Below are 12,474 nucleotides of genomic sequence, written 5' to 3'. Positions count from 1 at the left end.
ATCTTTGGGAACTACCCAACTACAGAAAAAAACGTATTTTTAGTATAAGGGTAATTCACTGGTAAGACAAATTTAATTTACTTTAGTATTATGGGACCAATTTTTTTCTTTTGGTAAAAAAATGTGAGAACTGTTGAAAATGATTAACTAGTGGCACTAGTGCAAATTACTGTAATTTGTTTAAATAACAAAAAAACACCTGAATATCTGTTTATATTGTCCAAATTTCAAACATACATATATTATAAACATAATAATAAACAAAATACATATTTTACATACATCAACTACAATATATAAAGTACTTAACTACCAAAAACTTATAATTAGGTAATAAACATCTTCAAAACTATCACTGTTGAATTTGACACACAGTTTATTCACTAGAAAGACAATTTTTAGTTTCCATGGAGCTCACTAAAACTTCAAACAGACTATTATAATAAATTAACTGTATACTATTACTTATATTCACCTAGGACTGTAATATCTTATAGCTTTCATTTTGAGAGCTGTAGAATTTTCTTTGCACTTATAGGCCAGCACCTGTTTTATCCTACTGATTTCTACCATTGGAAATCGCTCTGCCACATAAGCTGTGTACACCCCATAACTAATAATTGAAATAATTTGCTGCCAACAATTAATACGTACAAATGATAGCTTGAACTTTAGCCCGGTCCAAGGCAGGTTTCACCGGCCTTTCGCCATTTCCTGCTCGGCTCCATCTTTGGCCAGTAACTGAGCACGTGGCTAATTCCGCAGGACTAAACAGTATAGTCGCCAAGCCTCTGGTCAGTTTTCTGTAGTCGGTGCCCTTTATGCTGCGCAGCTGGTCCTCGCAAATTTCAATACCTTCACCCAGTTTGACCTGCAATTCGTTTTTTGAGAAAAAAAAAACACAAAACAAATAAATGTCAATTACCAGTTTATTTCTATGTTCTGGTTGATCGAACAATCGCTTTGAAATATCGTAAACAGTGTTGGCTACAGCACTGGATTGGTGTGGACTGTAGGGCATCCAGTGATTAGAGTTTCTTCTACGTCTCATTCTAAAACCTTAAATTCAAATAAACTACAATTAGTTCTTTATTCAATGTTTTAATTTGTGTTAATTCAAGTCGTAGAACTCTAAAAGAGAAGTTTTCATTACTTTGAAATTTAATGAAGAGGTAAAAACTACTTGAAATGATCACAAGATGCTATATACTTTCTTGGAAGGTGATATATGAGGCTCTACACATGTTCAAAGGAATATGTATGTTTCAATGACATTTTCTTATTCTGATTACATTTCATGTAACATGTGGAATGGTTAATTTGAACAGTTTGGCAGCTATTAATTATTAAAGAAAACTACAATTTCAAGTAAATATAATTTTTTTATTTGATGCTGAAAATGTGCCCCTTGAACTGTCTATGAAAGGGTAAATCAGAAAATGTCATTAAAACATAATTATTCCATAAGAAAAAAAATCTTGCGGCTCACCCTGTATATTCCTGATTATCACATGATGGTAAAACGTTTAGAATGGGTCAATTTTTATATAGGAAGTTTTTCCATAAGTTGTATATTTTTTGAAATAATTCAGGGTTGCCGGACTTTTCACACACCTGGTTGTTTTTTAATAAGTGTCCGGTACTTTACAGGGTGATTCCTCAGGTATTTCAAAGGAAAAAAATCCAGTTACTTAGTTGTTTAACAAGTTGCACAATTATTTGACCCATGCCTATATTTTTTTAAAAAAATACCTGAGTCACCCTGTAAAATATTGAAAACTTAATTAAAAAACACATTGTAAAGAGAGAGAGCAAGGGTTAACAACCCTTCCCCATATCTAATTTAAAACACAACTAAAATTTACGGTAAATGTAAAAAATATTAATAAAGCAGTTAGAAACGAAAAACACTGTATATTTGTTAACAATAAAATAATAAAACTATTAATTTGTCCAAAATAACATATATTGCCAACCAGAGTCAAATCCCCCCCAATTATGCCCCCCTCGCCTCTTGATTTCCTCCTCTATCCTATATCCTAAAAACGCCGACAGTTTTGGAGAATCTTGTTCTGGATTATCAACGCACAACTAACATATTTTTAAGTTATAATTAGAGTCCGGATTTCTAGAAATTTTGCTTTTTGTAAATAATAAAAGCAACCCACTGACTTTGACATCTAATGTGAACAATTTATGCAAAAACACGTCATTTGATAGATTTTGTTGATGCTTTTTTTGCTTTTTTCTTCGTTTTGTGCTTATTTACTACTATTTTTGTATGGTTTAACTAGTTTTTTTACAACACAAGCTTTCCAAGTTTTTAAAAATAAACTAAACTAATAACTGCTTTAAGTGGTAATCATGACTTTTGCTATATTGAGATATTGAAGGCTTCTAAACAACAAAAACATGCTGCAAAATGTATAAGTATCAATTTACACATTTAAACTGACCAAAAAATTTCCAAATGCTCCTCAAGTAGTCTAAACACATTCCAAAACACAATAGAAACTCTAAAGCGCCTTGCAAAAGCTTACAAAGCAGGCTAGAGGCTTCCAAAGGCTTTTAGAACATTCTAAAAGCTTTCAAGACAGTCTAAAAGCTTCTGTATGCTTCTAGAGCAGTTTAACAGCTTCCAAAAGTTTCTAAAACCGTCTTCAAGGTTTCAAATGCCTTAAAGGCAGTCCAGAACCTTCAAAACTCCAAAATGTTTCTCAAACAGTCTAAAGCTTTCCAAATAATCTTCAACTAGTCTAGAAGCTGTCAACAAATTTCAAGGCAGTCCAAAATGCTTCTAAAGCAGTCTAAATTCTTTCAAAACAGTCCAGAAGCTTCTAAAAGCATTTAGAACAGTCTAAAAGATTCCAAATGCTTTTCAACTAGTCTAGAAGCTACCAGAAGATATCAAAACAGTCTAGAGAAGCTTCCAAAAAATCCTAGAACCGTGTAAGAGTTCTAAGCCTCTAAAGCATTCCAGAACCTTCAATATGCTCTTTAAACAGTCCAAAAACCTTCCAAATGCTCCTCAAGTAGTAGTATTTTTGAATACTTTCAAAACAGTCTAAAATCTCCCGTATGCTTCTAAAGCAGTTTGAGTTGAACTCAAAACAAGTAAAATATGTTTCATTTCTGAAAGAGTTTTGGGCTTTTCTACAGATTTGTATGCTTTTCTGAGAAAAATGATTTTGCTTTCTAAGCGCTTTTTTTCACGATTTGAGTGCTTTTTAATCCGGACTCTAGTTATAACCATAATATTGCTCACAATATACATTACAGGACAGTTTGTGAAAACGTACAGTAAAAATAGTTTGCTGGCTTTCTTCCCCTTTCTTTAACACATACGTCCCCACTTTCTTATTGCCAATAAGCTAATTAGTTGCGAAATTCAATCAAAATCCCTTAAACCAAAATGATGCATCAGGCAGAAAATTCAGTCAACAATTTGTATGTACTCACATCACAAAAAAAGCATAAAACACTAAAATAGTTTAGTTTAGACACTATTCCAGGTAGGACTGCTAAATATCTCGAATTGACTTTTTAAATTTCATATTTTCATTAAATTTTTTACAGTTAAAACCGGGCGTAAAACTGTGCTCCATATACATTTCGTAATCTTTATGAGCGCTTTGAATGTGTCGTCTCAAATACAAATCGGTTTTGAATTGTTTACTGCAAAAGGAGCAGCTGACAAAAGTGGGATAGTGAATCAGTTTCATGTGTTGCCGTAAATTGGACAAGTTACTGTAAATTTTGCCGCATTCCGCGCAAGGCCTCGGGTCCAGAGAATGCAATTTTCTGTTGTCCTTGCCTGCAACAAACAGGGAGTGAATTAATCAAAAGTATTGTTGCAAGCAAGACAACTAGACAAAAGCGTTTTTGGTGTGGGTGATTTTCTTAAGCAGGTGAAGCAAAGTAAACAGAAACAGTGAAATTATGTCTAAGCACTCACCTGGAGGAGTTAAATCTTTGCTGTTCAAATTTGTGTCTTGAGCTTGATCGAAACCACCTACAACCAAATTGTTAAGATAAATGAGACAAAAATAAAGTCACATACTTCCTTCATTAAGTGAATAAAAATTCCCAGAAATATCATCTTGATCATGTTCATCATCACTGACATAATCAGGCAACTCTACTTTAGGTGTCAACTCAATGGGACTTCTTGGATCTTGCAATGCAAATGGATTTACAGTCATTGAGTCTTCTTTTCTTAACCTAAACACACAAGTGTTACATTAGTGCCTTACAAAGATGACAAACATAAATTCTAACCTAAATTCAGTCTCAGATTTACAACGTTTAACAGGAGGACTAGATAAATTTGACACATTTAAACTGGATTGAACATCCATTGGCACATCTTGACTAGAAGTCACTGTACTAGTGGGAGTGACTTGCATGTTCTTTGGTTTATTCTTACTCACTAATATATTGTTTCTACAACAAAACCACAATAAGAAACACACACACTATTAAAGAAAACCTTTCAACCTAAAAGAGGCTTGTGGTTTCATATAAAGACTGTCATCTTCAGCCACTTGATCTGACTCTGATGCAATATCAGTCAGTCCACGAATCTTTAAAGATTCAGCAGTTTTGAGAAAGGCTGAAAGATGGGCTTGAGAAACATTGACCTCTCCCACATACATAAATTCCATTAAAGCTAAGATATGACGTGCTTCTACATCTCTCATAAACACTATAGGATGTGAGCATGGATTCGTCTAAAGCACAAATCCACACTACTGTACACAAAATTAAAACCAAACCACTCATCATACCTTAAACAGTTCCTTAAAATAGGGACTACATGCTGACAGTACAACTTTATGAGCTAAAAGTTTCTGACCATCACAAGCAATGGTAACATCAGTGAAGTCTTCATTGCACCTCAAAGCATCAAACTGACTAGAGAGGTTTGCTTGAAAATTGTTCCATCTTAAGCAGAAATGCTGGTCATTTATAGGTTCATCCAAATCAGCCATAGTTTAAATTTCAGTTACCATTTCTGAAAGTAATTGCATCATATTATTAAGGGCACATTTTTAGGTAAACTTTCTTGAAAATCAATATTCTCTATCTTTGGGCCAATGAAAGAAAAGAAATGCTGCAGTTGGTTAAAGGTTACATAATGCAATTTAAGTCTAAAGTTTTAATTAAAAGCAATACAGATTGGTTTCTGAAGGTGTATTTGGAAAGGGTGTACTTTCAACTTAAAAATGTTTATTTTATTTTTTTGTTTTAAGGGAAGAGTGGTGTTCACTTCAGGAAAATTGTATTTTAAATCTTACCTTAATATAAATGTTTGATTTCCTTGTTCTTTATTCCTTTCATGTTTCTAATGTTTGTTTTTATATAAATTGTTGGGTTTTTTTTAGTCCAAACCAAAACAAAAAATTGTGGACATCCTACTTTTTTGTTTTGACAGTTCTCAAAAAGTTGGGTTAACGTAGAGACCTATTTTCTTCTCCAGTGTCCTGTCAAAATTGTCATGTTGGTGAAAGTTTTGTTGGTTAAAAAAAACGCTTTTTCCTTAATTACTGTATTATAACTGTTTATTTTGAATATTTTTATGATTAATAAGAATTGTGTTTAATTGAAGACATTGAAGTGACCTGCCTCTAGATTTAGTAATGATTTTTATAATAAATGACAATTGACAGACAATTCATCATTGCCAACTGTTGATGAAGACTTTTGAAAACAAATTAAACTTCACAACATAACATAATAAAAAGTTTTTTTAGATTCTTTTAGCCTGTGAGAAATTTACTTTGATAAGGTATTTAGGTGAGAATAGGTAAGTGTATTGTGTTAATAATTTACATTTATTCGGGATCCTGATAAACTTTTTTTTAATTCACTTTCTTGGTTAGTTTCTCCTTCCATGTTGGCAAAAATGAATGTCTAATTTTTTGAAAATGGTTATTGGTTAGATACCATGGTAGAGTTGTGCTCCTATTTGTCTATATTTTAGAGATAACACGTTGTGCTTGTTGTTTTACTAGATAATCAAACCAAGAAAGTACTGTACCTGCAGCCAACCTATATACAACAAGAACATTTTTAATTTATATGTAAATAATTTATTTGTCTATGGTGTTATATACTCACATATTAGAATTAAAAAATTATGGCTGATTCTCTAGAACTACGTGCTAGTTTGAACTCTATAAAACGGGTCGATCCATATGTTAAAAGCATTTTGACCACTGCTACCCAAGTGGCATTGTACAAGTTTAATATCACCCAAAATGTATGGGAGAAAGCTGACAAAGAAGGGGCCCTTTTCCTATACAGCAGAAATGGGGAACCGTTTCATAGCATTATGATTTTTAATAGATTAAACAAAGACAATTTTATTGAACCTATAATTAAGGATTTTGAGTACCAGGTCCAGTTGCCATTTTTGCTGTATCGAAGCAAAACTAAGATATTTGGAATCTGGTTCTTTAATACGGACGAGTGTACGCGTGTGGCATCACTTTTTGAATCTCTAATGGACAACAAATTTGACGAGGGACAACTAAACAGGCAACACAATGGTGTTGTGGTAAGTAGGAATTAATACTAAAACAAAATATATTGTTTCTATCATTTCTTGTCTTTTCATCTTAACTATGTACCTCAATGTAAGAATAAATGTAGTAGTTTGGTTTTAGATTGTTTAGTTAATGTTTATGCTGAATTTATCAAGAAACATATGGTGATTGGTTTTTCAAGATAACAAAGAGGTATTGTAAATAATAAGGCCTAAAACTTGCTAACCTTTGAGTTTAATGCCTTCTAAGTAGAATAGTGTTAGTTATGTAACCTAAATAAGAAGTGCAAGCTTAAAATACAATACAAATACCACCATATCATAACAAAGTATGTGAAACATGAAAAGCACAAAAGAATACTTGTATCATCATTGTGACTTTCACCCCTAACGTTTTTTCCTTATTTATATTTTCCTTGGGATGATGATTGTAAAGTCATTTGAAATCTTGGAATAATTACCCCCTAATGAATTTATTATTTGTTTATGGGTACAAAATTACAGCAAAATAATGTGGACATCTTCAGTATGCTGTCAAAAGCACAAAACGACTTTAACCAAACGCCAAAGAAGCCAGAAAGCGTCCCGCCAGCGTTTTCTTCTTCAACTCCTCGCGCCCCAGACATATCTTCCCAAAGTGTCATGGATTTTTTTGCAAAAGCTGGTACTAAAACGGCGGCCCAGAAACCGGTACCGACTGGGGAGAACGTTTTGCACCGATTGATGTCCAATCCTGCTCATAGTGTTGAGCATATTGAGAAGCAACAGCGATCGGTGACTCCCCAAGAAACGGTTAGTTATAAAGGTGAGCCGTTTGGTGTGGGAGATCGCAGGAGTGTGCCTATTAGTTTTGCCAGTTCCAGTTGCCCGGTACGGAGGTTTGAAAGTTTTGAGGTAGCGTGTTTAAGGTTTATTGGAGTGGGATTGTTAACTGAATTGGGGGATTTCAGAATCAATCTAATGGTTTAAATCGTCCACGGTTTTCGCCTCCTAAACAAACTAGCGCTTCTCCTCTAGCGTATCTAATGCAAAATCCACCATTGTTGAGTCAGACCGCGGAGGATAGTGCCGAAGTGTTGGGTACTTCACCGTTTCAACAGTTTTTGGAAAACTCGCAAAAACCACTTTTAATGACTCCGATGATGTTTACCGCCCCAAATCCCGTCCAGGAGCGATCGTCTCCTCCAGGAAAAAGCCTCGTCGACGATGGGGAAGAGGTCGAAATGTTAACGGAAAAACAGTTGGCGCAGGCGCTGATCTATCTTTTGAAAAACAATTCGGACTTTATCAAGCAAATTCATCAAGCCTATACAAGTTCCATACTGGATAAAGTGGACAAAAGGGATAGTCGGGGCAACCTTTAGCTAAGGTAGTATCAGGGCGTTATGGTGGCCAGATATTTTTTTATAACAATTGGCCACATTTATTGATTAATTGCCAGTTTTAGAGTCAAAATTCAGCGGATCAAAAAATTAATTAGGTATCAATCAATTTGTTAAAATTTGTGTCAGAAAAGTACGTTGTTCTTCAATTTTAACCACCAATCATGCATGTGTTTGTAATATTCTAGTACTTTTCTGACCCAGTATACTAAGGAATATTATTGTTACTATTCATAAACCCATAGAATATTCCTTTATAATTCTGCCTAAATTACATTTTAATGGCAAATATTGGGTTACTATGATGTTGATCAAGATCATAGAGGAGTAAACACTGTTTGAATGCTCCATTTACAAAACAGTCATTTACTGTACTGTTTGATTTTGCGCTACTAAATAACATTCATGATAGCAATCCTCGATCAGTTTGTGTTATACACTTGTAGTTTAATTATTTAAGAATGTTCAATATTTTGCCATCCATAGTGAATCTAAATTGAATATTGTGATATTGACAAGATGAGATGAACCAGTGATAGTACAAGTCATATTAATTTTTGTTTGTTTAATCAATTGATGAAGACGTGCGTTATTTCGACTGTAAAGATGGCGTCTGAAATGAATTAAATGCATTTTGCAAAGTATGTTGTTGTTTTACTACTCCTGAAGGTGGTGTATGTATTCAAAAAAAATGTTATTGTTTCATTTTCTCAAAAGGGTTATTCAGTTATGGAGATGATTTTTCAGAATTTTATCCGCCAGTCCAGTTTTAAATGTGTTTAATCAAAAAATAAGTTGACATGCATTTTGTCATTTTCCTGAAGAACGCTTCCTAAGGAAGACACAGACCTCCAAAGTTCAGTTTAAAAAATCGTTTTTTGCTACAACTTTTCTAGGATCACTGTAGTTCAAAAGAATCTAAATCTGGTCATCTGTGAGGTTTACGAGTTAATTTTTGACACTGAAAATAGTCAAAAAACAGGCTTTTTGGACTAATGTTTACTGACGTTCAACTAATTTAATTCTAAAAATTAGGGTTTAAGACCAATATCGTAGCATTTAATGCCAAAATTGTTTAGTTTCATCAATGCGCAATCTGAAACTTACTTTTACTATAAAAAATAGTTTAACATTTGATTTTTCAATCTTAAAGCACAGTGAAGCGTCTAGAAGTCAATTTAATACTGACAAAGCGTGAAATGGCATGTCTAAGCCTATGGAAAATGTAAAAATAGTTTTTTAAGTCTGCTATGTCAAAAGTTTGGTGAAGACAACCCTAAAACTCGATTTTCCAAGCTGAAAGCAGTTTTAAAGCCCTAAAAATAGTCCAGAGTTGTAAGAAAATGAAAAGCAAAGTAAAGAAGCTTGAAAAGTTAGTCTTCAAGTCAATTTTCATGAATCTAATGTCAATATTCTGTATTTAAGACTAAAATATTGAAATGTATTTCAAATTATGGAAACTTACTTCAAATGCAAATTTTAAGTTTTTGATGTCACTTTTCATTGGTTCAGAGTCACTTTTTGGTGTCCAAGTCAATTTTCAAGGTTAAAATGTGTGAATTTGTAGTCAAAAGTAGTTTTTCATGGCTACAATTCAATTTTCACTACTAAAGTTTTTTAACTTTTCTGTACTGACTACAAAGACAGTTTTTAAGTCTCTCAAGTCAATTTTCACAGTTTCCAAGTCAACTGTCAAGGCTAAAGTCTTTTAATTTGTCTGAAAACTGATTATAAAAACAATTTTAAAGCTTTTCAAGTCAATTTTCAATGTTTCAAAGTAAATTTACTGGTTAATAAGTTTTTAAAACTAAAGTTTTTCAATTTGTCTGAAAACTATGAAAACTGGCTACAAAGACTTTTTTAAGCTTCTTAAGTAAATTTTTACCGTTTTCAAGACAATTTTTAAGTTGGGGTGTTTGAACGTAATAACTCAATTATCTCGTAAACAAAGTTTCAAATCAGAATTTTATAAGAGATACTTATTTTGTCAAATTGAACAAGTAAAGTAAAAAAAACTGAAATTTTCAAAAAATACCCAGTGACGTGGAGAATAAGGCAGAAAAATTTAGTTTCGACAAACGTCATTAACATCACGTTATGAGTATTAATTCTGTATTTTCCTGGAGAAGCACTTTTCATGAAAATGACATAATAGAGTGATACTTTATAAAAGAAAACTGAAATCCAGATTTTTTAAAAATCATTTAATTTTCTAATAACATTTTGTTATACAAGCGTCTACAAAATCGCGTAATAACATACAATATGTACACTATATCTACTTTGTGAAAATAGTACAATAAATTATCGATTTGCCTTAAAGTTAAGTACCTAATTTACTAGCTACTTTATATACAAAAATTTGAGGAACGGGTTATATTTATTAAGTCTAAATAATATTTAAACGATATTATTAGTAAAAAATCACAATTTTATTTAAAAATTAGATACGTCGTTGATGTTAATTCGCCTTTATTGCACGAGTTTGCACAACACATGTTGGTGATAATGATAAATATTTTTTAGTTGTAATTTAACAACTTAAGTAAGGAATGGCGTTTAGTATTATATGCGTTCAGTCTTCGTCTGGTTGCAATTTCCTTACTCGTTAAATCAGTTAACTATACCGAGATTCATCAAATTTTACCGGTGAAGTTAGGATTTTTGGTTTGCTGGTCAGTTATAGCGTAACATTAAACTCAGTCGTTTACACACGTAGTTTAGGAAAGAAAAGTTTTCTCATCGTCCTTACAAAATTTATCCTCACTATTCAAATTCACTCCTAAAGAATAATCGGGAGTGCTTTTACCCAATTCCAAAATAATCGACTTGGAGGAATTAGATTCGCACTGCAACAGATTTATTTTTGCGTTGGTGTCATTCTTGCTGACCCCCACAGGTGGTACCGGGGTTACGACCCGGGAACCCGTTTCCGAACTGGTACCCAGCAGCGGCATTTGAAACTGTTGGATGTTGAATTGAGGTCGGTCCTCACGAACCAATCTGAACGCGTTCGGATGGGTTTGGGGCTGATAGTAGGGTAGTTTGACTGTACACGGTTTGTAGGGGGTGGACGACCATTTGTCGTCTTTATGATGAGCCGGAACTACGTACATTGCAGGCCTAAAAATTAGTTTAACGTCATACATTTCATTTTAAAGGTTTGCAACAGCAACCTACCCTAATTTGTGATGTAACGAGTTCCTGTTCTCGTTTTTCAGAATTTTCACAGCCAAAGCAATCAGGACAAACAAAATCACAGCACCACAAATAGGAACTGCTATAGTAGCTGCTCTAAACCACACCTCCGAGTCTGAGTACAGGTAGATTTCTGGATGTTGGTGTTGTTGCACTTTTTTCTCCGACTCTTCTGTAAATTAATTTGATTACAATGCTTTTATAAGCTGTATAACATAACTTAATGCATAACATAGAAAGTTGGTTTTACAGTAATGCCTACTGTCGTTTATACAGCGCACAACACTTGCACAATACCGCATAGAAAGTTCATAATTTTTAAACTTTCTATGCAATTCTTATGCGCAAACAACTGTACGCATGCGCAAAATTTTGTAATGTCATATTTTGACATCCGCCGTCCGTCATCCGTCATTGTATTGTGTTATTGTTTTGTTTATGAATGGTGGATTTGGATTGTTCCAGAATTGTGGTTTGTTGTTGATTTTGTATTTGTGATTTTTTGGTCATTTAGTGCAATAAAAACAGTTGAAGTGTCTACGGAAAAAACAGAGTTTAGTGGTAAAAATTATCTAGAGCTAATTAGTTTCTCTTTACATCAAGAATTTATTAAACAATTGCAGATGGAACCTTGGCAACAATTGGGGCTTCTACTCTTGATGGGTGCTGCAGCTACAGCATTAAGCTTAGATGTGAAGAAAAGGAGAATACGGAGGTTTAAAACGCGACCTATGAATAGAAAACGCAATGAACATAGTGTTTTTGAAAAAATAGTTCAGTTTGCAGAAAAACACGATACAGAGCAGTTTTTCAAATATACGCGTATGACTCCAGAAGTTATTAGCTCTTGTGGGGCCATTCCTGCAGAAAGACAAGACAAAAAATCCAATTAGCCCAAAACAACGGTTTGCCCTCACTCTGCAGTAAGTATATTCTCAATTCCAAATAAAAATGTGTAGTATTGCCAGTTCTGTTTTTCAGTTATTTATCAGAAGGTTGTTCTATGCAGGAAATAGCATGGAATAATAACACCTGAACCCTGCCATCTTGTGTTGTGAGTGGTGGTTGGAATCATCAGGGATGGCATGGTCGGTTTGTGTTGGCTTTCTAAATATGGAGAATTCTAATATGTTTTTTTTCCCCTTTTCCAACTTTACAACAGCAAGCACATCGTTTTTGCCTTATCCTCCTTATCTGTGCTTGACATGATTGACAAATGGTAAGTGACAGAATAAGCTCTTTTCATTGGTTAAAAATTATATGTTGTGCGACTGTATACACACCAAAAAGAAACACTTGTGATTTCTTGTGCAATGTTATGCATTGTGCGCTGTATAAACCCAGCTA

At 33.6% G+C, this 12,474-nt stretch overlaps 4 protein-coding genes across 11 annotated transcripts in view; 2 read left to right on the top strand and 2 right to left on the bottom strand.

The window, feature by feature from the left end:
* Positions 1–195: 195 nt before the first annotated feature.
* LOC145727545 (uncharacterized) lies at positions 196–5,627 on the bottom strand. Its single transcript, XM_081977161.1, has 10 exons — positions 5,298–5,627; positions 4,788–5,014; positions 4,498–4,730; positions 4,279–4,443; positions 4,061–4,221; positions 3,956–4,012; positions 926–1,059; positions 655–871; positions 476–596; positions 196–434 (listed from the first exon to the last, which is right to left on the bottom strand). Exons 2-10 carry the CDS (start codon positions 4,989–4,991, stop codon positions 377–379), a joined length of 1,350 nt encoding a protein of 449 aa, XP_081833287.1. The 5' UTR covers positions 4,992–5,014; positions 5,298–5,627; the 3' UTR covers positions 196–376.
* A 277-nt stretch (positions 5,628–5,904) lies between these two features.
* On the top strand, positions 5,905–8,573 carry DCP1 (decapping mRNA 1). The gene is made up of 3 exons (XM_081977163.1): positions 5,905–6,559; positions 7,052–7,441; positions 7,498–8,573. Exons 1-3 carry the CDS (start codon positions 6,140–6,142, stop codon positions 7,909–7,911), a joined length of 1,224 nt encoding a protein of 407 aa, XP_081833289.1. The 5' UTR covers positions 5,905–6,139; the 3' UTR covers positions 7,912–8,573.
* A 1,541-nt stretch (positions 8,574–10,114) lies between these two features.
* Positions 10,115–12,474, bottom strand: part of LOC145728787 (BMP and activin membrane-bound inhibitor homolog) — a 30,292-nt gene continuing 27,932 nt past the window's right edge. For all 3 annotated transcript variants that reach the window (XM_081979299.1, XM_081979298.1, XM_081979296.1), the window contains 2 exons: positions 11,110–11,299; positions 10,115–11,052 (listed from right to left, as the gene is read on the bottom strand). In XM_081979299.1, the coding sequence (XP_081835425.1) occupies positions 10,650–11,052; positions 11,110–11,299 (593 nt within the window). In that variant the 3' untranslated portion in view covers positions 10,115–10,649. The remainder of the gene's footprint in view (positions 11,053–11,109; positions 11,300–12,474) is intronic.
* The window catches only part of Ret (protein kinase receptor Ret oncogene), a 50,262-nt gene continuing 49,330 nt past the window's right edge, over positions 11,543–12,474 (top strand). Inside the window, exons 1-5 of one of the 6 annotated variants that reach the window (XM_081979295.1) lie at positions 11,543–11,688; positions 11,751–11,842; positions 11,902–12,050; positions 12,109–12,215; positions 12,290–12,346. The gene's annotated coding sequence lies outside the window, so the exon portion shown is untranslated. Of the gene's footprint in view, positions 12,051–12,095; positions 12,347–12,474 lie in introns of all 6 variants that reach the window. The other 5 variants (XM_081979294.1, XM_081979290.1, XM_081979293.1 and 2 more) reach the window with 5 other exon arrangements.

This window comes from Ips typographus, linkage group LG4 (genome assembly GCF_016097725.1).
Source record: "Ips typographus isolate SLU linkage group LG4, UJ_Ityp_2.0, whole genome shotgun sequence".
Taxonomy (NCBI): domain Eukaryota; kingdom Metazoa; phylum Arthropoda; class Insecta; order Coleoptera; family Curculionidae; genus Ips; species Ips typographus.
This window is presented reverse-complemented; position numbering and strand designations above follow the sequence as displayed.

Bases quoted from the DNA above. Each gene is read 5' to 3' on its own strand.
- DCP1 (XM_081977163.1), top strand. From the start codon at position 6,140: ATGGCTGATTCTCTAGAACTACGTGCTAGTTTGAACTCTATAAAACGG. The intron at 6,560-7,051 runs GTAAGTAGGAAT...ACAAAATTACAG, and splicing joins GGCAACACAATGGTGTTGTG to CAAAATAATGTGGACATCTT. The intron at 7,442-7,497 runs GTAGCGTGTTTA...GGGGGATTTCAG, and splicing joins GGAGGTTTGAAAGTTTTGAG to AATCAATCTAATGGTTTAAA.
- LOC145727545 (XM_081977161.1), bottom strand. From the start codon at position 4,991: ATGGCTGATTTGGATGAACCTATAAATGACCAGCATTTCTGCTTAAGA. The intron at 1,060-3,955 runs GTGAGTGCTTAG...TTTGAATTTAAG, and splicing joins CAAAGATTTAACTCCTCCAG to GTTTTAGAATGAGACGTAGA. The intron at 435-475 runs GTGAATATAAGT...TTATTATAATAG, and splicing joins ATAAGATATTACAGTCCTAG to TCTGTTTGAAGTTTTAGTGA.